The sequence below is a fragment of the Mauremys reevesii genome, linkage group 1 (genome assembly GCF_016161935.1).
Source record: "Mauremys reevesii isolate NIE-2019 linkage group 1, ASM1616193v1, whole genome shotgun sequence".
Classification (NCBI taxonomy): domain Eukaryota; kingdom Metazoa; phylum Chordata; order Testudines; family Geoemydidae; genus Mauremys; species Mauremys reevesii.
The window spans coordinates 225,795,366-225,823,264 of NC_052623.1; the positions used below are offsets into that span (position 1 = coordinate 225,795,366).

At 49.1% G+C, this 27,899-nt stretch overlaps 1 protein-coding gene and 2 long non-coding RNA genes across 4 annotated transcripts; 1 reads left to right on the forward strand and 2 right to left on the reverse strand.

Moving 5' to 3' along the window:
- Positions 1-221: 221 nt before the first annotated feature.
- On the reverse strand, positions 222-1,627 carry LOC120391389. Its single transcript, XR_005591286.1, has 2 exons — positions 1,463-1,627; positions 222-829 (listed from the first exon to the last, which is right to left on the reverse strand). It is a non-coding gene; the product is annotated as an uncharacterized LOC120391389 (long non-coding RNA).
- A 7,702-nt stretch (positions 1,628-9,329) lies between these two features.
- Positions 9,330-14,272, reverse strand: LOC120387719 (protein mono-ADP-ribosyltransferase TIPARP-like). Its single transcript, XM_039508752.1, has 6 exons — positions 14,135-14,272; positions 13,298-13,698; positions 12,619-12,793; positions 11,966-12,153; positions 11,610-11,879; positions 9,330-10,822 (listed from the first exon to the last, which is right to left on the reverse strand). The coding sequence occupies exons 1-6, from the start codon at positions 14,207-14,209 to the stop codon at positions 10,378-10,380; spliced, it is 1,554 nt and encodes a 517-aa protein (XP_039364686.1). The 5' UTR covers positions 14,210-14,272; the 3' UTR covers positions 9,330-10,377.
- A 1,267-nt stretch (positions 14,273-15,539) lies between these two features.
- Positions 15,540-27,646, forward strand: LOC120395856. 2 transcript variants are annotated; one of them, XR_005592853.1, is made up of 4 exons: positions 15,540-16,114; positions 18,272-18,343; positions 19,126-19,334; positions 27,523-27,646. It is a non-coding gene; the product is annotated as an uncharacterized LOC120395856 (long non-coding RNA). The 2 variants fall into 2 exon arrangements; XR_005592852.1 differs by lacking the exon at positions 15,540-16,114 and adding an exon at positions 17,170-17,373.
- Positions 27,647-27,899: the final 253 nt, after the last annotated feature.

A 27,899-nucleotide genomic window follows, 5' to 3' on the forward strand; every position in this document is an offset into this window, starting at 1 on the left:
TGAAAGACCCTCCCCTGGTTATGGCTGAACCCTGCCATAGGGAGGTGCTGAGAGAGGGGCTAGCATTGTGACACCAGCACTTTTGGTAAACCCACACAACTGATATTGAGCCATTCGTGGGTTTTGGGAGGGAAGGGGGATTTTAATTTGTTGTGGCTAGGAGAGGTTATGGGGGCTGGACCTGATTATAGCTCAGGAACTGTACAAGAAACACTCCCCGGTTATTTAAAACAGGTTTATTATAAATTAGCAAAACCACAATAAGACAATAGATTCACTCTAACTGCAGAAAAGCATCACTGAAATGAGAGAGACCCTCCCAGCATTCTACAAACACCTAAACCACAGCTCTTTCCCTCTCCCTCTGCCCAGCTTTTAGCTTAGAGCCTGAAGGAATCTTGGTGCTTTCATGAGTGAAGAGTGTCAGATATTCCTCGGGAATGGAAGAGCCTGTGAACTCCCTGCCTCAGGCTGGGAAACAGAGCCACTGGGGAGTCCAGACAGGAAAGCTGAAGTTACTTCCTATGTGTTAACATGTGTCCATGAAGAGAGCAGAGTGATTAACAGTGACAGCTCCAGTCAGAGACTGCATGGACTGAACCTGCGGATAGTGGAGGAAGGAGAGTCAATAGCCACTGGTTGCACAGCAGGGGGAGAGGTTTCTATGCTGGTTTCTGGGGCATGTGTGCTGTAGCCCTGGAACTACAGCTGAGAGCTGGCTGGAGGGGAGGCAGGTCGATTCTGGAGTCAAAGGCAGAGCTTGCTGGTCCCTGCAGAGACAATGAAACAGGGAGAATGGATCATGTCTGGGGTCTACACATAACTGGCTCTGTAGGGAAGAGAAAGCAGAAAATGTAATCACAACCCAGAGCCCTACACTGATTCCGAGGGCTCAGCTGTCTTGACTGCTAGCAGCACTAATAGCCCTGCCCTGGATATTTCTGTAGGCTTTTCTGTCCCAGAGCATCCCAAGGTGACTTACAGGTGGTGAACCTACTGGCACCTGAGATGCTCTGAGGGGAGAAATCTGACCCTTAAACAGGTTCCAATTGCCCATAAACCAGCCCCCAACAACCTGACAGGGCAGGAAGGAAACAGCCCAGAGAGGAGATCAGTGTAATACTGAGATTTTGGCAGATACCCAGCACTTCACAGCACTCCCAACTCCTGGCAATCAGTGTAGCTGCACTGTACTCACTGGAGCTGCCCGGCTTTACACACACAGGGGATCTGGCCCTGTGTCCCCAAAGCACTGGCCAGATACCAGTGAATATCCCCATTGGAAAAGGCTCAGAGTGCCCATGTGTCTGTTGGCAGGTGTGAGTGGGTGTCTGCTCCTTGGGGCGTCTCGCTGTCTGAGTGTCTGTGGGTGAGTGGGGGCATGGGTGGGCGACACTCAGCATGTATCTGTGTGGGTGACTGGGAGTGTGTTTGTGTCTGTGTGTAGCTCTCAAGCTCTCACCTGCAGGGTACAGAGGCTGCTCCCAGGTGTCCTGTCTCCAGTATAAAGTCTCCGGTGCTTCCCCCTTCTATTCTGGAACCATATCTGGATCTGGAATTGGAGAGAAGAGGGACTGAAGGAGCTGCTGGCAGAAAAGGAACCTCAGGAACCCCCTCAATGTCTTTCCCTTACCCTCCATCCTGTCCCTTAATCAGAGAGAGGAGAAACCAGAGCCCCAGAATGAGGGGTTGGACACACCTGGTGGCAGGTGAATCCCATCATCCCCAACAGCATTTCAGCCTCAGGCAGTTTGGGATATTTCTTTCCATGGATGCACAGCTGATTCCAGCAAAAGTAAAAAAGCTATTGATCCTTTCTGCTTAGTGTTTCTGCAATGTTGGATTCTTTCTGATTCTGCCAAGTCTGAACTTTCATTACCAAATGAAATGTAGAGTTTCAGCCACCACTTTGAATAGAACTGTGTTTTGCAGGGTTTATTCAGCCTTGCAGAAACTGTCTGGCCTACACCTGCCACAGGAAAGGTGACAGCTTGTCTCACCGTCAACCCAGTGCAGTGTTAACTCTGCCGCCTAATTCATCTCAATGAGGTGAGAATTCCATCCCCGCCCCCTCCCCAGGGCAGTCCTGTCAAGAACAGGGTAGTTCAAAGGTGGTTGTGATTAATCATATGTATTCACAGATCAGATTTTCTGGCATTTTTAATCTTCCAGGGCTTGATTTGGCAACCTGAATAACTCATTGGTAAGGTGTGTTTTTTTTTTTTTGATGCAATAATCGCTTCCCTTGGAATGCGCTCAGGTATGATGGGATTGGCTCACTGATCAGCACAGGCTGAGTTCCACAAAACCTGTAACAGAAGATGAACTGGTGATTCATTTATCTGCTAATTTGATTGTCCTTCTGTCCAGGAATAACGGCCCGTGGAGTGAAAGGCAGGCTGCAGGGAGACGGGGAAAATAAAGTCTGAGTTGAATGCATTGACTTCATGTGTAATGTACAAATGTGGTGGGATTTACAGAGCTAAAGCCACCATTACAATAACAGGAATTAGGGAAGCTACCTTAGTGCAATGTAGCCTGGGGTTCTCATGGACTCAGAGGGGAGCTGCCCTCCCTCGGCCTCACCCTTCATCCCCCGCGTGGCACATGCAGCCTTTGGACCCGGGCCCATTTTCAAACGAATATTTCATTACTATTTTGATTTACCGCCTTGTTTCTGACCCTTCATATCCAGCATCCTCATGGGTGTAACACACAGAGATTAGCGTAGGAGAGGGTGACATCTACCGCTAGAGAGACGGGGTGACAGTGGGGGTTAGCCTGGAGCCTGGCCCGGAGTGACATCGGGCAGGCCCCGCCAGGCACGGGGACCCGGTGCGTGGCGCAGAGGTGCAGAGGCTCTGCTGCCTGGGAGCTGAGAACGCAGCGGTGACCAGACCCATCGGGTCCCGGCCCGGCTTCACGGTGTCCGGGAGAGGCTGACCGAGCGGTGTTATGGGGATCGCCCTGTGGCCTGGCCCAGGGACCCTCCCGCAAGCACCCCCGGGCCCGGGATCCCGCAGCCAGAGCGGCCGCGTGATTCCCTGGCCATGGCGCTGACGGGCTCCGGCGCACCGGAGGAGATGGCTACGGCCCGCAGCCAGCCAGCCCCTGCGCCTCCCGGGGAGATGCATCCGCAGCGTGTGCTCGGGTCACTAGCGCAGGCTCCAGTAACGTGAACTGTGTCTCTTCCCTGTGTCACTTGCCCTAGGAGGAGTTTCCCGGTATCATCCTCACGTGGTGTTAATATCCCCATTAGACTAAGTGGGGATTTCTTAGCGCATGATTGGTGCCGCAGCCACTGAAGGCTCATTTCTTCCTTGAGACCATGTTGTATCTGGAGGTGTTGGAAAGATTTGAACTACAGCAGCTAGAAATGCCAGGTTCTAAAAGTATCATCCCTTCAGCCAGACCCTGCTGCTCCAGCACTTCTCAGATCCCAGGTCAAGTCTGCTCCTTTCATGTAGGGATTTCCCCAGATTTGGGTGCAAGGAAGCCACTTATTTCCACGCAGCTTTAATTTGCTTTCAACATGGCAGCAATTCACTAACATTTCAATAGATGCAGGGGCACAAAATGGCTGATATTCCCTTCTCCTCCCACCCTCATTCCTCACCCAAGGGACACTCACCAAGTTCCTTGGCCTGGTTTTCAGCGGTGCTCCAAACCCACAGCTCTCAGCAGCACTGAAGGCTAGAACACAACATTCCCCTTCACCTCTTCCCTCCAAACGAGGTGGCCCTTCCCTTGATGCTCATTCTCTATGTGCTCCTCTGGCGGTTACTACAGTCTCTCTGGAGGGCTGTTTCTTAGTGGCCACTTACACGACTTGATGCTGAGTATATTTAAAATATGTAATACATGAACTCTGTATTCAGACCCAGTGTTTCTCTTGTTGGTTAGCCAGACATTCAGTACAGGATGGAGGGAGTGTGCCCATGACTCATCCCCAGTTGGCACAAGGGTGCTCTAGATATAAACACTACAGACACAGGCAAATCCCAGAGAGAAGAAGCCAGGACAGAACATGGAGTTGCTTGATCTCTTCCAACTGATAAAGCCAAAGCCCATTGAGTGCTGGAGCTTCATGGATGGGGTTCTGAAGACTGCAAGAATTGGTACAGAGAACTCAGGTGAGACATTCTGGGCTCTGATTGTTGGGATGGGGTGATGGGAAGGGAGCAGCTGGGTCAGTGTAGAATTTTCTCCTGCTGTCTGTTGTGCTAGGCGTTGCCATTGTCTAACAGTAAACAGAGAAACTAGCCACAGTCAGATCTAGCTGCACTGTTAAGGTGTTTCTCATTTTGTTCAACTCCAACCCATTTACTCACCCACAATGGCCCCTGAATAACACCTCTCTTTTCCTGGCACTTAACCCTCCTGACACATCTCCCCTTTCTTCTCTCCTACAGATGAAAACAACTCTGATGCATTCAGGAGCACTCCAGTCCCTGGCCCACCCAAGTGCAGTTGCTGGAAGCACTGAGGGAGCTGCAGACCCCAGCAGGGAGCCAAATGTGGAACCTGGTGCCAGGAAGAGGAATCAGCACCAGTATAGCGAATTGCAGCTGAGCATTTTGACCTTCTCCTTTGAGAGGCAGATGGCCCAGCCTACGGTGTGATCATTGTGCTGGCCCAGGCCCTGGCCCTCACTGAGAAGCAGGTAAAACCAGCCTTTTCTGGTGGGGAGTCTCCCTCCACTGTCTCAACCTCCCAAAGTCAAGACAAACTGATGCCGTAGCAGTTCCTTTAAGGAAGATCAGGGGAGGGAAATGGGGACCAGAAGGGTCATTACCCAGGCTTGCAAATGTGGTAGGTGTCCGGTAACCATTCTCTCAACCCAGAAAGGGACTTTCCTTAAGGAGATTTCTGGCCAGTGGGGGTGTGAGGGAACCTTTCCATCTTTCTCTTAGTCTTGTACTTTACTCTTTTGCATATTTGCCTCCTAGTCTAAAACATACCATGCAATATGACACTGTCCCTATGGGGAAGCAGAGGGAGTGTAGTGGGCAGAGGGGAGTAGCTCCCACTTCCATCAGCATCTCCTTCATCCCTTTCCTTCTGCCCTTCCAGGGGACTATGTGGTTCCACAATCAGCCAAAGCAGCACAGGAAGTGCTAATGGAGACAGAGCCCCTAGGGGGTGCTTCTGTATGGGGCAGCTGAGTCTGAGGGCTCTAGACATACAAACTCCCCAGCACAGGCTCACATGCCCACACCTGAAAGCACAGGTGCCTGATCACTTTACAGTATAGGGCTGTGAGAGTGACACATTTCTGATTGTCACTAGGGCCTGGATGCCGGTGTCCATAAGTGTCTGATGGACAGAGTCTAGCCTCTGCCCATAACCCGTTTGGAGGGAGACCTCTGGAGCAAGGGAGCTGGGCAGTAGACAGTGAATAGGGGCATCTGACTTTGTGTTAGCCTATTAGTGGATATTGGCAGAGGGAAAAATGGTGAAAGGGCACAAGGGGTGAGAGGGAGCATTTACTATAGCTGTCCCCAGGCAGTTGTTAGTGCTCCTAGAAAGCTGTGGCCCATCTATTCCATATTAACGCTGGGTTTTGAAATGAGTTGAATGAACCTGGGACAGTGCCCGGCTTTCACTAAATACCCACTAGTTAGATATGGGCATGAGTGTCTGAGTTAGAGATCAGGCATTGCTTCAGCATCCAGCAGGGTGGTGCTGGGCTGCTGGACACTGCACTGATCCCCAGCAGGTCAGTTCCATGGTATTTTGCATATGAATAAACCCAATGTCTTGCCTAAATGCCTCCTCACAGGTATTTCCTTTTTGTCCCCCTGCAGTTCCGTCCCTCCCTTCCTATGGCCCTTCACCTCAGTGACACTGGGGCACAGTAGCTGCCATGTCCTGCCCCAGAAGTGGCTGCATTTCAGCAGGTGCCACATTCATCACCAGGACCTCTTCCTTTTGGGATGAGGCTCAGATCTGCCCAGCTTCTGATTCAATCTCTTCTTGTCTCACCAGGTGTGATGAAGTTCTAAATGCCTGCGGATGCTCCACTGGAGCCGCGGGACCAGCGGACCCTCCGCAGGCACGTCTGCAGGAGTTCCACCGGAGCTGCGGGACTGGCGACTGCCAGAGTGCCCCCCGCGGCGTGCCGCGCTGCTTGGGGTGGCGCAATTGCTAGAGCCACCCCTGGCTCTAACTACATCACAGAAAGCTCCATGCCGCTCGTCAAGGAGGTTTTATGATGTCAGCGGAGCAGGATTGTTAAATCAACGGGAGAAGCATTTCAGAGTGTATACCTCCACTGTTTTGTTGATGAAAGCTGACTTTTGTCGACAAAACTGTGTAGTATCCTAAGTGTGTTAGCTTTTAGGTACCTGATGTGACACTTTAAGAAGATGCTGACTTTCCAAAAGTGCTGAGCCACTGCTCTGTGAAAATCAGGTCTTTTTTTAAAAAGGTGTCACCTCAGGTCAGTCCCTTTTGAAAATCAGAGGGGTAGCCGTGTTAGTCTGGATCTGTAAAAGCAACAAAGAATCCTGTGGCACCTTATAGACTAACAGACGTTTTGCAGCATGAGCTTTCGTGGGTGAATACCCACTTCTTCGGATGCAAGTGGTGGAAATTTCCAGGGGCAGGTTTATATATGCAAGCAAGAAGCAAGCTAGAGATAATGAGGTTAGTTCAATCAGGGAGGATGAGGCCCTGTTCTAGCAGTTGAGGTGTGAAAACCAAGGGAGGAGAAACTGGTTCTGTAATTGGCAAGCCATTCACAGTCTTTGTTTAATCCTGAGCTGATGGTGTCAAATTTGCAGATGAACTGGAGCTCAGCAGTTTCTCTTTGAAGTCTGGTCCTGAAGTTTTTTTGCTGCAGGATGGCCACCTTAAGATCTGCTATTGTGTGGCCTGGGAGGTTGAAGTGTTCTCCTACAGGTTTTTGTATATTGCCATTCCTAATATCTGATTTGTGTCCATTCAAGTCGTGCAGAACGCAATGCCATCCACAGCCTCAGAAACCATCCTGACATTATAATCAAAGAGGCTGATAAAGGAGGTGCTGTTGTCATCATGAACAGGTCTGACTACCAAAAGGAGGCCGCCAGACAACTCTCCAACACCAAATTCTACAGGCCACTTCCCTCAGATCCCACTGAGGAATACACTAAGGAACTGAACCATCTACTCAGGACACTCCCTACACTAACACCGGAACAAATCAACATACCCTTAGAGCCCCGACCTGGGCTATTCTATCTACTGCCCAAAATCCACAAACCTGGAAATCCTGGATGCCCCATCATCTCAGGCATTGGAACTCTCACTGAAGGACTGTCTGGATATGTGGACTCTCTACTCAGACCCTATGCCACCAGCACTCCCAGCTATCTCCGTGACACCACTGATTTCCTGAGGAAACTACAATGCATTGGTGACCTTCCAGAAAACACCATCCTGGCCACCATGGATGTAGAGGCTCTCTACACCAACATCCCACACGCTGATGGAATACAAGCTGTCAGGAACAGTATCCCTGATGATGCCACAGCACAACTGGTTGCTGAGCTCTGTGCCTTTATCCTCAGACACAACTATTTCAAATTTGATGACAATATATATCTCCAGATCAGTGGCACCGCTATGGGCACCCGCATGGCTCCACAATATGCCAATATTTTTATGGCTGACCTGGAACAACGCTTCCTCAGCTCCCGTCCACTCACGCCCCTTCTCTACCTATGCTACATTGATGACATCTTCATCATCTGGACCCATGGGAAGGAGACTCTGGAAAAATTCCACCACGATTTCAACAGCTTCCACCCCACCATCAACCTCAGCCTGGACCAATCTACACGGGAGGTCCACTTCCTAGACACTACGGTGCAAATAATTGATGGTCACATTAACACCACCCTATACCGAAAACCTACCGACCGCTATGCCTACCTTCATGCCTCCAGCTTCCATCCCGGGAACACCACAAGATCCATTGTCTACAGCCAAGCACTGAGGTACAACCGCATCTGCTCTAACCCCACAGACAGAGACCAACACCTAGAAAATCTCCACCAAGCATTCTCAAAACTACAGTACCCGCACGAGGAAATAAGGAGACAGATCAACAGAGCCAGACGTGTACCCAGAAGCCTCCTACTGCAAGACAAACCCAAGAAAGAAACCAACAGGACTCCACTGGCCATCACATACAGTCCCCAGCTAAAACCCCTCCGGCGCATCATCAGGGATCTACAACCCATCCTGGAGAATGATCCCACACTTTCACAGGCCTTGGGTGGCAGGCCAGTCCTCGCCCACAGACAACCTGCCAACCTGAAGCATATTCTCACCAGTAACTGCACACCGCACCATAGTAACTCTAGCTCAGGAACCAACCCATGCAACAAACCTCGATGCCAACTCTGCCCACATATCTACACCAGCAACACCATCACAGGACCTAACCAGATCAGCCACACCATCACCGGTTCATTCACCTGCACGTCCACCAATGTAATATATGCCATCATATGCCAGCAATGCCCCTCTGCTATGTACATCGGCCAAACTGGACAGTCTCTAAGGAAAAGGATAAATGGACACAAATCAGATATTAGGAATGGCAATATACAAAAACCTGTAGGAGAACACTTCAACCTCCCAGGCCACACAATAGCAGATCTTAAGGTGGCCATCCTGCAGCAAAAAAACTTCAGGACCAGACTTCAAAGAGAAACTGCTGAGCTCCAGTTCATCTGCAAATTTGACACCATCAGCTCAGGATTAAACAAAGACTGTGAATGGCTTGCCAATTACAGAACCAGTTTCTCCTCCCTTGGTTTTCACACCTCAACTGCTAGAACAGGGCCTCATCCTCCCTGATTGAACTAACCTCGTTATCTCTAGCTTGCTTCTTGCTTGCATATATAAACCTGCCCCTGGAAATTTCCACCACTTGCATCCGAAGAAGTGGGTATTCACCCACGAAAGCTCATGATGCAAAATGTCTGTTAGTCTATAAGGTGCCACAGGATTCTTTGTTCCTTTTGAAAATGTAGGCCCCAAATCCATGTTTTGGCACTTAATCATGATGGGAGAATTTTTAGAGGAACCGAGTACCCACAACTTACCTTGAACTCCCAGTCACTTGGTCCTGCTCAGTGTGTGTGGTTGAGGAGGGAACACACAGGGCTGGACTAGATGACTTCTGGAGGTTCCTTCCAGCCATATATTTCTATGATTCTACATAGGGTAACTTCCTAGACTACATTAATCGTGATTGCTGGGGTATTACATCAAATTAAGTAACAGGTCTAATTAACCAAGTGTTAGATAATGTAGATCACACTGACATTGAGCAGTAAACAACATTCTTAGTTCTTTAATTTTAAAGACAAGAAAAATAATGTAAAGTATAAGGCAAGTGATCTCAAATTATGAAGACAAGGAAAGGCAGCAAAGAAAGTAACTCAGTAATTATGCTAATAATACAGTGTGAATTAAACAGTTATTGCTTACATGAATAAATGAGCAATCCGCAGGTTCTCAGGTATTGGGCCATATTAACTCATTAACAACTGGCCAATTCCTAGGTCCCCAAAACTGAGGATCACAGGAGGTTTCCTGCAGGGGCAGGTGACATGTTGTCATTGGGAGCAAGGCCTGAGCAGCCAGAAACTTTCCCTGATCCTTGACATTGGGGGGTTTCATGCAACAGACTAGACACAGCAGATGCTTACAGCCACTCTGCCTCCATATAACACACTTAAACGTTAAATAATTACAAGCACAGGAGCGCGCTCTGACCCATGGTGAGGTTCGAACAATACTTCTAAATTAGTCTGACACCAGAAAACTTAGCAAACACTACAGCAAGCCACTGTGCAAACAACTTTTGCCAAACCAATTTCCCCCAGGCTGAAGGCCCCTTTGGAAGGTGGAAGAGGAGGCGAGTCATGAACAAAGCAGCGACTTTTTGTGAATCACATACTGTAGTCCACAAAAGCAATAAGAGCTCATGGAGGGTGATGGCTCGTATGGCGTAACAGAGCAGCTTCCAGGCCAGAGCCTGGAGCAGTGTCTGATGGCACCACCTGCAGGGATGTTTGCATTTGGATAGCCAGTGAAAGTGAAGTTGAACACAGGGTGGGTAAATCTGGTGGAGACTGAATAGGATGGGGTGGGACAGAGCTCTTTTGAAACTCGCTGGCCTTGTTTTCCACATACACTGGGAGGGTCACAGCCGCTGCTCAGAGTGGATGCAGAGTGGACTTTTACAGAGCAGGCTGCATAGGAAGAATGTAGGTGACAACAAAAAGTGACCCCCGTCCCCAAAGGGGGAAGTGGAGCCGGATCAGAAAAGCTGCGGCAGCAATCTTTCCTAATGAGCAGCTCCTCCCCCTTGCACTATCAGCCATCCACTGCCACGGGGTCAGAGAGCATCTTGTAGCTGATCAGGAAGTAGGGGTAGCACTGGCAGTGGTCAGAGATCACATACACTTGGGTATTGCTTTTGCTGTTGACCCAGGAGTTGTAGAGCTGCCCACCGGGCACCACGGGCAGGGGGTGTCGGAAAAGTTTATGCCCAACAGCAGTCTTGCCCACCAGCACCTTGGCCAGGAACATGTAGCGTAGCCCGGCCTTGCTCGCCTGGCCGTGGCGGTGTGAATAGATGGCGCTCTTGGAGAAATAGCAGCCCCTGCCATAGATGGGGGCGTGCAGCCTTGAGAAGCTGGGGTCAAAGTTCTTCTGGCAGATGGGCTCCAGGAAGTCAGCAGCGCTCCCATAGAAGAGGTGCTTCTCCAGCTGCTGTTTCTCCTGCAGTGAACATGCATGGGACATGATGGCCTTCTGCCTGAATGAAATACAAAGGGGAAAAAGAGCAGGCTTAGATCCTGCCCAGAGGGGATGTTTGGGGAAACGTAGAGGCCTAATTCCCCCCAACCACCGCTTTCTCCACTTATTCAATAGATAAAGGCCAAAAGCTTGAATGGCAAAGAGTTAGGGGGTCAGTCTTCTCCCCCTCCTCCCCCGAGCCCTCAAGGATCCATTCAACAATGACACACTAGTGCATCCAATGTCACTTGAGCACATTAGGATCTGCCCACCACTGCACAAATATTCACATTCAAGTGCACTAGCTGTGCACCAGTGCATATGCATGCACCCTGCAAACAAACATATGCAGCCCAGTGCACTAGGATCCATGCACTCATTCCCAAGGATGCATCCAAATATGCAAACTCCAGTGCAGCTAAAATCTACCTACACTGCAGCACAAGGAATTGCCAGATAAGAAGCAATCACGCTCACACTGGTGTGCTAAAATCCCCACCTGCGGCAACAAGCACTAATATTCACACCCTAGCACACTAGCTCCTTCAGTCATACTCCTGTGAGTGCACACCTTAGTGCACTAGCTCCAGGGCTCATGCTCCTAGGCTTCCAGCACTATGGGTTCTGCACCCTAAAGCACTGACATTAGGTCTTACACTTCCTGCCTTGAGCATGGTGAGCTCCACAAGTGTAGGCACTAGCTCCAGCATTCCCCCTCTGGCATTCCTGGGCACTAGTGCTGGGATTCTCACGCACACATACATACACACACACACACAATGTCCCCACAACATTTCTCTTTATACCTGGTGTATTTTTCCCAGAGATCATCATTCCGGATTCGGTAAATCCCCAGCACCAGTGTCTTTTCCTCTGAGAGAGACTGATGGAAGAGAGCACAAACTCTGTGGTACGCAACCTCTGTTGGTAGCACCTCCATCTTCAGGAAAGCCTGGCCATCTGGTGGCTTCGGGACCCAGGCAGCAGGGTAGGAGCCACAGTAGCCATCCTTCGGATTCTCCCCGAGGACATCAGAAGTGGAAGGAACTGTTCCCTGGGGTCTTCTCGGGAGCGTCCTAGGGAGATAGTGAGACTAGAATTAATCTCCTCTGAATGCTGCTTACATTCCTTTAGGACCATGGTTGCCAGGAGAGTCACTTACATCAGATGTGGCACCATACTGAGGAGGGGGCGGTAGGAAGGCCGGCGCTGGACCAGGCGGACGTATCCCTTATCCCGGTTCCGTTGCACACGGCGCTTCAGATCCACAATGAAGAAGTGGCCCTGGCGTTCAAAGGTGTAGCTGTCTTTGTCTTGCTCACAGGCAGCAAGGAGGCCTTGGGAGATGGGCTGAGGGGGAAAGGAAGAGGAGGTATACAGTGAGAGTGCTAAAAAGAGGAAAGCCAAGGACCCCCACACACTGCTCCTTAGGCTGCCACCTTCATCAATCATTCTTTAGCTATCTGGGGAAGCCAGAGGCAAAAATCTGCCAGCATCCAGCCTCTCTTCATCTTGACTAACTATGACCTTTCCCTACAGCATCCTTTAGACTTTTCAGCCTGGTTTTCCCTCAGGCCATAGCTGAGAAACTCCTTTCTCTTCCTGCCGATGAAGGCTCCTTCCCCATCCTCAGTATCTCCCCTCCAGACACCTTCTCTCCTCTGTCTGTGCCCCTCAGTGTGTCTCCCCCTTTGCTGTTGTTTTTGGTTTAACTACAGTATGTGATTCCTTTGTGTACGTCAGTGAGGCATTTCTGGGGAAATGCACTGTATGATATACACGACGCAGGTTGGACTGCCGTTCCCTTTTCCTCACCTCCTCATACTTCATCCAATTGCCATTGCTCTTCCAATAGGCCGCCCACTCTGTGGGGAAGCGGGGGTTCTCCTTTGGATCAGAGGTGTTGGAAAGTCGCCGCACTTTGTCATAGGGTCCGACGAAGCAAACCAGCTTCATGGAGTGCAGGAAAATGCTCCCGACAGCGCCACCTCTGTGAGCAGGAAAAGGATACAGTAAACAATTAGTCCTCCATTGCCTCCTACCTGGAGTAGTTAGGAGCTTCCCCTGCACCCAGTGCTTCTGCCCAGTTCCCTACAGCACCTCCTGCTGGGAAAGGCCAAGACAGCAGTAGGGTGGGAGCTCCTGGCAGCCAGCACTCTGGCCTACACTATAGCTCTCAATTTGGGATCCACACCTCTAGTGCAAATTATCCCTTCTGTAACCTTAGTTCCTTGAGTCACTTTCTGATGTAAAATAATTTTCAACAAGGAAAGTGAGGGGAGTCCCACACATGTGGGACATAAGGGACTTGGGGAGTGGAATGAATGAAAGTGGGGACATGTGCGAGGTATTCCCTATGCTGATGCTGCATCCCAGATTGGGGCAGGGACTTGAGACACCATGAGCTCCCTATACCCAGCACTGAACCCACTGTTTCCTACAGCTCCTCCTGCTGGTAGATTCCAGGACTGGAGTTTGGCTTTCCATCACTTACTTGTCCACAAACTTAATCTGCTCTTTTCCAGTGTCGCAGTAAAGTTTCTCTAGGTGCCGCTGAGCTGACTCACTAACACTCTGCCAGGCTTTGCTGTCCCTCCGCCTAATCTGCCAATGGTAGGGATAGCGGGTGTGGTGGAGGGGGCAGCTGTCCCCCTGGGTGCAGCCCCCCAGCAGGAAGCAGTCGCAGATCTTAATTTCATCTCTTGGATGAATGTGAAATCTGATCCCATTGTCACCACTCAGATACTTGGAGGCCTCCTCGGGGCTCTGGGAGCTCTCTCCCTTGGCCATGCACCTGCGTTTTTGGGGCGGGCTGTTGGGAATGGTACTTTCAGTGGCTGAAGAAGCAGACGTCTGAGGGGAGTCAGAGCGCTCTTCGTGGAAGGAATCCAATTCCTGGGAGAAAGAGTAATTTTGTAATGTAATACTGAGGCACAGAGTAGCTCAATGCAGGGCCTCTAGCTTGAACCCCCACTCCTACTCTGCATGCGCTGGTGCCACAATGGGGCCTCTCCGCTGATATATCCCAATAAACCACACACAGTGCTCCCCAGGGACCCCAACTCCTCTTCACACCCCTAACTCCCACACAAAGTGCTCTCCAGTGGGACCCGATCCCAATATACATAAAAATAACTTGGCCCTAAATCTACAGGATGGGACACCCCTATCAGAGCCTTTAATCTCCCTCTCAGCACAAATATAGCTCCCTCCCATGGGACTCCCAACCCTGCCCCCTCGAGAGCTTTTCCTTTGCTGGGGGAATTGATTCCCAGCGTGGCACAGCCTCTGCCAGCCACTGTTCCCCACAGAGATTCCCATTGACAAACACCTGCTGGGGCTGACTGTGGGAGGTACTTATCGTCCTGAGTGGGCCTGGTAGCCCTGTGGAATTATTCTGCCCCATCCCTCTCCCTGTGGCTCAGGCTGCAGCGACCCCTCTCAAACGCCTAGCTTGTGTCTTGCTGCGTCTCTTTGAATATGAGAATTCCGCACTGTGTAGGAACAAGGGGTTTAGAACATTGGGACATGCTCTGCGCTGATTGGTGGAAATGTGGGGGTCCTCTGCTCTGATTGGTGGGTTTAAATGTAGTGTTTAATAGGTGTAAAAAGAGATGGGAGCAAAACTTGATCCTACTTTTCTTGTGATTGGGCAGGAGGGTAAAGTCCAGCTCTACCTTATGTATATTAAAATGAAGTGTAGAGTCTAAAGAAGCATTAAACGCCTCTCTCTGTTACATATCAACAGATTTAATACAGTCCCACGTGTATATTAATGACGAGAGGGGCATGAGCAAGCATCTCTCTTCCCCTCTGCTAAGTATTCAGTGGACTAGTATAATCTACAAGTCCCAACTACTACCATCGCCATCAAACATTAAGGAGTCTGGTAAAATACTTTTTCCCACTGGGACATATTGTCTGGGGATTGTATAGTACTCCAGACCCCTGAAGAATAACAAGGATGGGTAAAGCTAAAGCGCACAAGGGAAGGGACCCAGGGTGGAAATGGGATTTGAGGATTATACTGTCAGTAGTTTCAGCCCCCAAAAGGTAGGTTTTGTAGAGCTAGATTATATTTCGATATAAAAATGGATGTAGGGACTTGTAAAAGGGAGGAAGGAGAAGAGTTTTACAAAAGCCCATATGAACAAAATTAAAACACAAGTAATGAGAAGAGAGAATACTTTCATTTACTTTAAATGTGTGGTTAACGCCAGATGACCAGAGAGTGAAACTGACCCAGAGCAGAAATGAAATTGATCTCATGTAGGGTCATTCTCCAAGATGAGTGAGGGGCAAAGAGTAAATAAACAGCATAAAGAGGGAGGAGAGAAATACATTAATTTTTCTTACATTTCTTTCAGCATTAATAGCCTAAGGGGACAGTTATAACATAAGGAAAGAATTATTTGTATCCCGATACCATCCCTTTAAACAATGCATTGACTGCTAGAGCCTTATTTAACTGCTTCCTGTTTGCTTTTTTAGGCCTCAGCTTTGCTTGTTGTATAAAGTTCGAATAAAATATTCTGTAACTCTCTGCTCATTTGTGTCTCTCTATCACCTTGATGGACCAGCAACATGGGAAGAAGTTGTTTAACTGGTTCTTTTTTTCAAACCAGAGGATTCTGATAACAGTGATGTCACAATTCAGGGTAGTGACCTCATGGGGAATTTGTGATGGCATTGGTGCCATAAGGCAACTCAAATTCTTACTCATAGTTTCCCTGGTGCTTGGAGTTTCCAGCAAATTTTGCTGCAACTATCATTTTTATCATGGAAATGTGAGGAAACAAATCAAAATTGCTCTGAGTTTATTGAGGGTTTTGTGCTTTCAAAACAGTGCATTTAAAAGAAGGGGTCATCCAAGGAGGCATGTAGAGCGCTCTGTGAAAACTGAGTCTGTTGATGCCAATTACCGGTCCGGCGGGCACCAGTTTGAGGTCGGGATGTCTACAGTGGGTACCATGGTGTATGGCAACACATAATATGCTGCAGGGCTCTGTGATCAAGATGATGAGTGTACTCAGGCTCACAGAGGGACTTGAAAAGCAGTGCTTCCCAAACCGTGCTGGACACAGGCTCATTCTGTACGCATGCCACCAGCACAATGAGTTAGTTAATAGAAAATCTACCGCTCCATTGTGATGCAAGCTGTGGTGGACCACTGCAGACAGTTCTTGGATGTCTGCAAGGGTTGAGCCAGTAAAGGGTATGATGTCAGAACTTTTTAAGCCTGATTTTTTTTAGGCATGGACCTAATGGCACACTCTTCTGTCCTCACAAAATTGTGTACCTACCCCTACAGGTATTTTGGGGACTGTAGCGGAGTGGTCACCTGCTCCTGCCCTGAGGGGTTCAAAAACAGCCCTGGGAGAGGGCTGGGGCTGGGGCAAGAAGCCTGGGCTGATTGGGGGAAAGCCGGCTCAGCTGTGGTCAAGCCCCAATCAGGCCCAGCTGGCCCCTATAAGAGGCAGTGAGACAGGAGCCCAGTCAGTCTACCTCTGCCTGTAGAGGGAGAAGGGCCTGGCTGCAAGGTGCTAAGTAAGGAACCTAGATTTGGAGCAGGGCTGGGGAAGGGCCAGAGGAGCTGGGAGCTCTGGCCTAGGAAAGCCCCAGGCTGAAGGCCTGGTAAGGCCTATTACGTACTGGGTTGCAGGGGCAGCCCACGGGTAGCCAGAGGCAACAGGTCCAAACCCCTTTGCCTGTGATGAGTGGCTTATACTGCAGTCTGCCCCAGGGAACGGGGGCTAGTTGGTGACTGGCAGTAGCCCATGACTGAGGCAAAATGGGGATAGTGGGTGGGGGTTCCCCTGGGAGGGGGAGACCCAGAACTGTGGAGGTACTGCCAGGGGGCAGCACCCAGTTAAAGGGGCACCGGGGTCCTGGGAGGGACACGGGGGCCAGAGTGAGGTAGTGGATCACTGGCTGACGGAGGGCGCTCCTGGGTCGAAGAGCTAATTCCTGGAGATGACCAGCAGGAGGTGCTGCAGGGTGAGTCCCACACCCTTACAGGGACCTTGCATCTTCAGTGCTTCCCTGGTAACAAGCCATACATAGACTCAACAAAGCCAGGTGGACAGAGGTTTAACTACATGCTGGATAGTGATGGAGCATAGCTTTGGCCAGCTTAAAATGAACCGGAGAGTCAGAGATTTAAAGGCCAGAAGGGGCCATTCCATCACTTAGTGTGACCTCCTTATGCTCACCTACACATGGTGATATTGGTGTTACAATAACTGCATGCTGCAGTCTCTACAATCTCTGTGAAGGTGGGGCAATATAGGTGACCACATATGGGTTGAGGTGGCTGCATTCCCTGCTGCAAATGTTCAGCATCTAGACAGACAGACCAGGGCACCTGACACTGCAAGTTCTGCATTCCAAGCACTCATGGGAGAGTCTTTATGAACAACCCCTTCTGATGGGCTCTCTTCCCCACAACCCTAACTCCTGGAGAACAGCCAGTCAAGGCTGCTGAAGAAGGCAAGCAGAGCTCTCCCCCCACCTCTCAGGAGCCAGAGGAGTTTTCAGGATGGGAGGGAGCAGCTGTCACCATACTCACAGGTGGGGATTGGGGAGCAGAAAGATCTGAGCAGTGCGATTCATTGCTGGGCTGGGGCACAGGCCAACGTGGGGCTGGGGGAGCACAGAATTAATTGATTAGAATGTTGGGTTTTTTGGGAAGCTGGAAGCTCCGCACCATCAGGCAGCTAGAGAGCTCCTGCAGCAAGGCCAGAATCACCTTTCTGTATGAATCTGGGGGAGTTGGCAGCACCACACCTGTCACACACACAGGGGAGGGGAATGCAAAAATCAAGAGACCAAAAATTATAATTTCTTTTTTTTTTCAAAAATCCCATGGTTTTGGGGGCCAGGCATGATTTTTCAACTTGTGGGGTGGGCAATGCTGGCATCGGGTCACCCTCTTTCCTCTCACTGCCTGTGAAATGTGCCCAGCACAGTTTTTTAAATCAAACAGATTTTTTTTAATTTAACAGACTGTCATTTCTATAACAGGAGAGAAACCTGTTTCAAAATAACAAAAAACAAGAATGTTTGGTCTATCCGTTTTATCAGGAAAGTCTTGATTTCATCTTTGAATTACCATCCTGTTGATAAATTGTAAAGTCAATTGATTGAGCACACTTTGATTCATTATGAAATATATTCAAGTCCCCTAATAACCAATATCAGTCAGGTTATTGCTCTAAACCAAAAATAATACAGTGCAGGAAAAAGGTTGAATAAGATATCAGGCTCCAGGAAGCTGTCTCATGGAGCATTGTTACACTCATCTTACACAGATGGTGTGCTCCTCAAGTTACACATTTCAGCTGGGAGTACTTATAAGATGATTTTACAAGTTACAGAACTTTTTACATGTCACTAAAATCCAATCCATCAGTTTGTCCCAGTGCCTTAACTTGTTCTGTTTCTTTTCTCATCTTTGTTTGAATACTAGCATATTAGCACTTCAGGAACCAGTCCATGAAGATACCGTCCCCAGCAGCTTGTACCAAGACATAGAACAAATGTATCTTGATTTTGACAAGTTTCCTATCAGCTTATGCCAAATGCTGAGTTGTGCTATTGCAGGGAATTGTGGGATGTAGCTTAGCATGAGTGAACAGAACTCTGGGAAAAACAGGCCAGTTCAGCTCTTAGAACTTGCAGGCCTGTGTATAATGTGGTATATACTAACATAACATAAATGTGTTGGCTACCAATCCTTATTCTTAGCACTGTTTTAGCCTTAATTTCACCCTTACAGTTATATTGATGCCTATTTTTATTATTCTTGACATCCTCCTGTTTTTGTATTTATCATCATTTTCTTCCATCTCCATTCTTCATCTGATCATTTTCAGTAACAAGCTCTACTTTTTCCAACCACAAATTAAATGCAGACCCCATAGTCCTTTAGAGACAAAGCCAGAGAGGAAGAGAAGAGGGAAATTGTTGTGGTGTTTGGTTTCCTAAGCACTAAAAAGGGGAATGTCTTTCCCTCTTCCATGGCTAAAGAGAGGAGATTGATGCAGGGCTACAGTTCAAGGTGTGGGGGCAGACAAGCTAAGCAGAGGGTGCCTATATTCCCTGTGTGACACAGAGCCATCACTCAGATTCATTTTAACTCTCTACCATTCAGATGCCAATTAAAACAATTGCAGAATCTTGGATCAGCCACAAAGTGGAATTATAGAATCATAGACTTGTAACAATGTAGGGCTGGAAGGAACCTTGACAGGTCAACTATTACATCCCCCTGCGCTGTGCTTATCTTCTTTTCCTTTACATTTGTAACCGATCTCTTACCAGGAAGGATACCGTTCCATTGGAGTCTCTGCCCATTTTAGAATGATTTGGCCAGCTGCTGGGAAAGCTCTTCCTCTATAGGCCACCCCCAGGCCTTAAAAAACAGAGCCAAATTCTTCTGCACCTGCGAGAAAACTTTGCTGCCTATAGATTCATCTTTGAATCATTTTCTGCTGGGACGTGGCACAATGCCTGGTACAAAGACAGCCATGGTAGGCTTAGGGCATGATTTTAAAACCTTCTGACTTTGTGGGTTACTGTTAATGTTTACATATCTGTTGGGTAGACGCAAAGCTGATTGGTTTTGTATGTAAATTTGATACTATGCACTCACAAGTAAGGATGGGCACAAATGTATGTAATATTGCACCAGTAAAATTGGAGGTCAGGTTTAATTAATTACCCAGGGTCCCAGGCTTGTATTGCCTGCACTGAAGACTATGGTGCTGTGGTTTCACTGCTACTGGTACCCACACTAGCTAAATTAAAGCTAGTTCAGGTATGTCTATGTGTGCTGCAATCACACAACCTGATGCAATGTAGACATGCACTCTGTTTTAGCCGATGAGCTGTGCTAACTTAGGCTATAGTCTATAGGTACGTCTACACAGCAACTAGACTATGGTGGCTGACCCATGCCAGCAGACCTGGGCTCACGGGATTAGGGCTGGAGGACTGTTTCACTGCTGCATAGATGTCTGGGCTTGGGCTGGAGCTTGGGCTCTAGGACCCTGCAGGGTGGGAGGGTCCCAAAGCTCGGGCTGGAGCCACAGGCATCTAGTTGTTGTGTAGCCATGCCCCGTACCTCCAAAGGGACCAGCCAAATCAAGTGAAAAGTGCCACCATGCTCAAGGAAAGGGATTGTGTGTGTGGCTGCATGGAAGGGATGCAAGTTAGGGGCAACACATGAGTTATCACTCGAGATAATTCTGCAGTGAAGACAAGCCCTCAGCGTATCTGACCCCTGTCTACCTTTGAGTTAAAGTTGTTTGCTTTCCAAACAAGAACATCTTTTCAGACTTTGTTCATATGGGAGAACAGGGATCAACTAGCTTGTTTGAGCGCAGCGCTGCAAACAATGAGAGACAGTGGTCATCTTTCCTCGGGCAACATCTCTTCCGCCTGCAGAGATTGTAGAGATATGGAGACCAGCCTAGCTGAGAATAGCTTAGCTGCAAACCCACTGAAAGCAGTTAGAGATGACTGCCATCTTTCATAAGGAAACAAATGGTGAGATTGTAGCAGCTGGTCTTGTGATCAGATTAAAACAGATCCCCATAAACTGGTACAACTATGAGAATTGGCAAGTTTTGCTCTCAGAGGGCTTCTGCTACCGATTACCAACACTTCAGTTAGAGCACAGAGCCATTAGGACCTACTTTCTAACAGGTATTTCATTAGTGATTTGTTGTAAAGCTGCACTTGTTTTCTAAACAGCTGAAAGCAGCATTTTGCTGATAGACAACACATCACTTTCTGTCCTGCTTTAAGAGCTTTTGTGCATGCATATCTCCAGAGCCACATTATCTACCAGACTACCTAAACCAGAGGTCTGCAATGCGGTGCCTGCGGGCGCCATGGCGCCCGCGGGGGCATCTAAATGCGCCTGCATCCTGGCCAGCGGTGAAGCATCCGCCGAAATGCCAACAAATTTCTGCGGCATTTCGGTGGTGACGCCTCTCGATGACGCCGCTTGCCGCCGACAAGCGACGTCATCGAGAGGCGTCGCCACCGAAATTTGGCGGCATTTCGGCAGATGCTCCACCGCCGCCACAGTCCTTCGAAAGGGTTGGGGACCACTGACCTAAACCTTGATTGAATGCCCTCATTTAACAAAGGTCCCACTGGCCCAGCTCTATTATTTCCACCCCCATTCACCATGGTTCACTCCTACAGCAGCAGGTGCAATGATGCATAGGTTACCTGTCATCCTACATCTCTCTGCCAGTCTCTGTCTCTCTAATAATCTGCTGCTTTCTGCACCAGGGCTGGTTGCATTTCAGTATCAGGTGATGTGACATGTATAGTGGAAAATCTGAGTCACACAAGTAATCCTTACTCACATGGCTAGTCCTCTGAAGTCAATGGAACGATGCATATAAACAAGGGTTTGCAAGATCTGGTTATAACTTTAATGCACTAGGGTCCCTTTATCAGAAGGGTAGCCGTGTTAGTCTGGTTCTGTAGAAGCAGCAAAGAATCCTGTGGCACCTTATAGACTAACAGACGTTTTGCAGCATGAGCTTTCGTGGGTGAATACCCACTTCTTCTGATGCAAGCAGTGGAAATTTCCAGGGGCAGGTGTGTATATATAAGCAAGCAAGAAGCAAGCTAGAGATAACGAGGTTAGATCAATCAGGGAGGATGGGGCCCTGTTCCAGCAGCTGAGGTGTGAAAACCAAGGGAGGAGAAACTGGTTCTGTAATTGGCAAGCCATTCACAGTCTTTGTTTAGTCCTAAGCTGATGGTGTTAAATTTGCAGATGAACTGGAGCTCAGCAGTTTCTCTTTGGAGTCTGGTCCTAAAGTTTTTTTGCTGTAGGATGGCCACCTTAAAATCTGCTATTGTGTGGCCAGGGAGGTTGAAGTGTTCTCCTACAGGTTTTTGTATATTGCCATTCCTAATGTCTGATTTGTGTCCATTTATCCTTTTCCTTAGAGACTGTCCAGTTTGGCCGATGTACATAGCAGAGGGGCATTGCTGGCATATGATGGCATATATTACATTGGTGGACGTGCAGGTGAATGAACCGGTGATGGTGTGGCTGATCTGGTTAGGTCCTGTGATGGTGTTGCTGGTGTAGATATGTGGGCAGAGTTGGCATCGAGGTTTGTTGCATGGATTGGTTCCTGAGCTAGAGTTACTATGGTGCGGTGTGCAGTTGTTGGTGAGAATATGCTTCAGGTTGGCAGGTTGTCTGTGGGCGAGGACTGGCCTGCCACCCAAGGCCTGTGAAAGTGTGGGATCATTGTCCAGGATGGGTTGTAGATCCCTGATGATGCGTTGGAGGGGTTTGAGCTGGGGACTGTATGTGATGGCCATTGGAGTCCTGTTGGTTTCTTTCTTGGGTTTGTCTTGCAGTAGGAGGCTTCTGGGTACACATCTGGCTCTGTTGATCTGTTTCCTTATTTCCTCGTGTGGGTACTGTAGTCTTGAGAATGCTTGGTGGAGATTTTGTAGGTGTTGGTCTCTGTCTGCGGGGTTAGAGCAGATACGGTTGTACCTCAGTGCTTGGCTGTAGACAATGGATCTTGTGGTGTGCCCGGGATGGAAGCTGGAGGCATGAAGGTAGGTATAGCGGTCGGTAGGTTTTCGGTATAGGGTGGTGTTAATGTGACCACCACTTATTTGCACCGTGGTGTCTAGGAAGTGGACCTCCCGTGTAGATAGGTCCAGGCTGAGGTTGATGGAGGGGTGGAAGCTGTTGAAATCATGGTGGAATTTTTCCAGAGTCTCCTTCCCATGGGTCCAGATGATGAAGATGTCATCAATGTAGCGTAGGTAGAGAAGGGGCGTGAGTGGACGGGAGCTGAGGAAGCGTTGTTCCAGGTCGGCCATAAAAATATTGGCATATTGTGGGGCCATGCGGTGCCCATAGCGGTGCCACTGATCTGGAGATATATATTGTCATTAAATTTGAAATAGTTGTGTGTAAGGATAAAGGCACAGAGCTCAGCAACCAGTTGTGCTGTGGCACCATCAGGGATACTGTTCCTGACAGCTTGTATTCCATCAGCGTGTGGGATGTTTGTGTAGAGAGCCTCTACATCCATGGTGGCTAGGATGGTGTTTTCTGGAAGGTCACCAATGCATTGTAGTTTCCTCAGGAAATCAGTGGTGTCACGGAGATAGCTGGGAGTGCTGGTAACATAGGGTCTGAGTAGAGAGTCCACATATCCAGACAGTCCTTCAGTGAGAGTTCCAATGCCAGAGATGATGGGGCATCCAGGATTTCCAGATTTGTGGATTTTGGGCAGTAGATAGAATAGCCCAGGTCGGGGCTCTAAGGGTATGTTGATTTGTTCCGGTGTTAGTGTAGGGAGTGTCCTGAGTAGATGGTGCAGTTTCTTAGTGTATTCCTCAGTGGGATCTGAGGGAAGTAGCCTGTAGAATTTGGTATTGGAGAGTTGTCTGGCGGCCTCCTTTTGGTAGTCAGACCTGTTCATGATGACAACAGCACCTCCTTTATCAGCCTCTTTGATTATAATGTCAGGATGGTTTCTGAGGCTGTGGATGGCATTGCGTTCTGCACGACTTAGGTTGTGAGGCAAGCGATGTTGCCTCACAACCACGAAAGCTCATGCTGCAAAACGTCTGTTAGTCTATAAGGTGCCACAGGATTCTTTGCTGCTTCTAGGGTCCCTTTAGAAATATTGATCCTAGAGAAAGGTAAAATGTTCTGATTATTATTCTTGCCAGTAGCTATTTGAACATCTGCCACGATCCTCTCTGGCCTTGGAAAAGTTGCTGGTTTGGGTGCCAGGTTGGCCACAGCTGTCAAGATCTGCTCCCAGAGGGAGAGCAGAGTCTCCGGGTTCTCTACATTGCGCGTGTCATCAGCAGGCACTGTCAGGATGATGTTCCAACTAGCCAGTTCAGCCCAGGGAGCAGGGTAGTGATGGACAGTGTCCTGCCAGGCAGATGTACTGATTTCCCCTAATTCAGCATTGAAAGCAAGTGTCGTTGGTTGAAAAGATTTTTCATACATAAATAAAAGGAGGATGGCTCCCCCAAAACCCACCCAATAGAATCATCCTAACTTCACAGTCCCTCTGGATTCTATCGCAGCAACTGGTAGACTTCATAGAGATGTATTATAAAATATGCTGGGGACTGATTAGCTCCAATGACACCCTCATGTATGTTGTCACCTTTTGGCTGAAGAGTGGAAACATTTTTAATATCAAGCCACTTCAAATGAGGCCAGGAAGCTCAGATACTTTGGTGCTGGATGTCACAGAGGTAGGGGGTAGACAGACCAATAAGATAGAACTGCAGGCTAGGAACAGAACACTTTCTGCAATGAATTTATGTGAAATTCCCTTGGTGCAACATTTATGCCTAGGACTATGCAGACACTATAACATGTGACCATGGAAAATGCAGGAAAATGTGGCCAAGTCAGCAGCATGGAAATATGACTTTTTTCTTTTGTCTTCAGTTAGGGATAGTGTCCACTTACCAAGCCTGAAAAAAGGAGCCTTCTGTAGTGACAGATATTTGGCCCAGTGTACATTTCTCTGGCACTAGGATGTAGATGTGGCCACTCCACAGATTAGGGACTTCAATCTTTGCAGTTTCAATGTTAAACCTCTGTATGACCACAGGAGGGCGGTTCAGCTCCTCTGCATCCCTGAGGTCACCGGAGTGACAGCCAATCTGCACCTGGAGGAGTTAGGGTTCAGCTAAAGGCACCAGAGAGGCAACAGATTTGAATGGTTCATCCCTGAACCAGGGGTGTAGCCACAGGTGGGCCTGGGTGGGTCACAGCCCACCCCACTTAGCATCCAGGCCCACCCAAATCACGCCCCAATCCCGCTCCCTGGAAGTAGCACGGGGGGGGCAGACTGGAGCAAGCACCCGTTCCCGGACCCCACTCTCCAGAAGGAGTGATGGGGGGAGCGGGGCAAGCCCCCGTGCCCCGACCGCCTTTCTCTAGCAGGTGGGGGGGACCCCCACTTGTCCTGGCCCAGGACCCCACAAAAGCATAATCCCCCTCTGAGAGGAGAGGCAGTCCCCCTGTCATTGCCCACCCACCCAAAAGCCAGGGCCCACCCATTTTTCCTATCCTAGCTATGCCACTGCCCTGAACTTAATATATTTATCCAACTCCCATAAGCAACACACTCTTCTTTCAGTTGGCTAGTGACAGTATTACTCAGCACAGGACCCGGTTGCTCCTTGGGATAGGCAAGGACCCTTCACGTTGGCTCAGATGAGAGCAGCATGGAGGAGTTCAAAGGCAGAATTGAGCCCCAAGCACCGAAACCGAACATTCCAGCTAGATTGCCACAGAGGAAGCAGAATCCTCCTTCCCTGTGCTGATTAACAGGAGGCTTTTCCCTTTGGAAGGAGCTTGCTGAGCTGGGGAGTGCAGAAGCCAAGGAGCCCATGGAGCTGGGGAGTCTGGAAGTTCAGGTTCCTCAGCAACCCTCCAGGAGACAGGGAGGCAGGTGGACAAGTTGGCAGGAAACCAGCTAGGCTTCAGATGGAAATCTGCCTGGTTTCATCATAAGTTTAATCAAAATCAGCATGCGTGCACCCACAGAATGTTTCAGTTTCAACAAATCAGCATCTCCTGGCAGACAGGGTTCAGTTGGCAAGTTTCCAGCCAGCTCTGGCAACAGACTCATCAGCCTTTTATGTTGATCACCCACTAGAAGGGAACAAAGAGCCACACTCTCATAGGGTGAGTTCCATTAAGAATCATAGAATATCAGGGTTGGAAGGGACCTCAGGCGTCATCTAGTCCAACCCCCTGCTCAAAGCAGGACCAATCCCCAGACAGATTTTTACCCCAAATGGCCCCCTCAAGAATTGAACTCACAACCCTGGCCAATGCTCAAACCACTGAAGTGTGGGGGCCCTCTACAGAAAGGGACTAAAGTAGGGTGTCCCAGAGGGGTTACAGGAGCGGTGGTCCCAGGGAGGGAAAGGGAACAGAGAGGCAAGACACTGTCAGACAACAGTGCTGTCCATATCTTCCTTGTCCAGCTGCAGAATTTTATTCTAAAGTGCCCAGCTTCGCACAAATTACAAAATGGGAGGGAGGAGAGAGGCCTATAGCCCCATTTTCCTGCTTTGGAAGGCAGTCTGTTGTCTGATGAACCCAGAATGCACACACATAGGCACACCTCTTCTAGGAGGAAGACTTGTCTCCTCTTTAATGTTGGTTATAGTTCTGGTGTGAAAAACAAGTCTTGTGTAAGACTATTCCAGCCCCACCACCTTCCAGCTCAGAAATATTTCTAGTGTGAGTAGCAGGCGAGTCACAACAGAGGCCCCAGGTCTTTCCAGGCTTAGCGCCACATTTTACCTTCATCTAGGCCTAAGCTCTCCAAGCCCCACTTCTCCCTGTGGGGAAGAGGCGGGGAAAACAAACAGCACATGACAGGTGTTGTCATGTTGCTTAACGAAGGTTCTTATTCCTGTGCTGGTCCCAATCTAACCCTTATATTTCACTGGGGGCTAGTCTCACAAGGAGGACCTAGACACCACGCTGCCTAGCAGAATTCACAACTCTGACTTAGGCACCCCAGCTCCTCACACACTCAATGGGGAGAATTAAGCCATAAAAACCAGATTCAAAGAAGGCAGCACGTTGAGCAGGGAGCTGCCTAAGCTAACCAGGAGTGAAATGCTCAGCTAGGTAGGTGCCTAACTGCACTTGGGATTCACAGCTGCAAACACTCTCCAGTAGTTAGGCACCTAAGCCAGATCAGCCCTTTCTCAAGAAAATCCAAAAAGGGAATATCCCCTGTAAACCCATAGTCCATTGGTTAGAGCACTCACATGGGAGATGGGACATCTGGGCTTAAGTCCCTGTATTGAATCAGGAAGAGTGAGGATTTGAACATGGCTGTAAAATCCTGGATGAGTTTGCTAACCCATCAGGCTATGGGAATAAAGAAGGGCAAGTCTTCCTCCAGCAGTCTTTTGGGGATGGGGGTTAGGCATGCTCTGAGACACAGGTGAAAGTAAGCCAGTCCAGTCCAGTACAGCGTACCGGCAAGAGCCGGTACACAGCCAACCGTACCAGCAGGGCTGAAAAAAGGAGCAGCTTCCCTGGGGCCCAGGCCTGGGGCTCCCAGCAGTGGCCAGAGCCCTGGCCCCTTAAATCACCGCCAGAGCCCTGGGGTAGCGCTAGCGGCAGTGGCGGCCAGGAGCCCCAGGTCCTCTAAATTGGCCCTGGGCTGCGCTGAAGGGCTGGCTGGGGGAGTTTGGTCCTAGCCTCTCCCCTGCCGCCCAAGACCCCACCCCTTCCAGTTGAGCCCCCCCTTGCTCAGGACCCTGGCCATCCTGCATACCAGTAAGTCCCTTAAGTTACTTTCACCCCTGCTCTGAGCACACCTGTCTGATTGAGCCCCACAGACAAGATAGGTGGGGAGACACTTCGTTTAAGGATCCTGCCAGAACTTAGGTGTGAGTTAGGCACCAAACAGCTCAGCAGCATCAGGCCTTTGATAGCTTTGCACATACCCACTGGCAGAAACTTAGGCAGTTAGGGAGCAACCGACAGAACTAGGTGCCTACAGGGTTAGGCAGCAACTGAGTGGCGGGTTGTGAATGTCAGTGATATTGAAATGTTGGAGTTGAGCATCTAAAGTGGAAGTTAGGTGCCTACATCTATTTGTAAATCTAGCCTTGCTTTGCTAAACACCATTTTCTTCTCCGAGTTAGAATGCAGTGATTCAGCATGTGCCATCTCATCCATATGAGCCACTTTTCTATGATGCGATTGGCCCTTCACTGCTGCTGTACCAGCCACCTCCTCTGCATTACCATCCGGACAGACTCCTTGTACCTCTCTCCTTCATCAGCTCTGCATCTCGTTTCAAATCTCAGCTGAAAATATCCCTCTTCTCCCTTGAAAGCTCCTGTTTAGACTTTGCCTTTCTCTACAATATGATAAACAAATAAAGTTGTTTTGTATTGTATTGCATTACAGCTGCTAGGCCAGGGGTGGCCAACCTGAGCCTGAGAAGGAGCCAGAATTTACCAATGTACATTGCCAAAGAGCCACAGTAATATGTCAGCAACCCGCCCGCCCCCCCGCC

Coding starts and splice junctions, on each gene's coding strand:
- LOC120387719 (XM_039508752.1), bottom strand. CDS start 14,209: ATGGGGCAGAATAATTCCACAGGGCTACCAGGCCCACTCAGGACGATA. Junction 13,699..14,134: donor CCCACAGTCAGCCCCAGCAG/GTGTTTGTCAAT, acceptor TCTTTCTCCCAG/GAATTGGATTCCTTCCACGA. Junction 11,880..11,965: donor AGTATGGTGCCACATCTGAT/GTAAGTGACTCT, acceptor CTATCTCCCTAG/GACGCTCCCGAGAAGACCCC.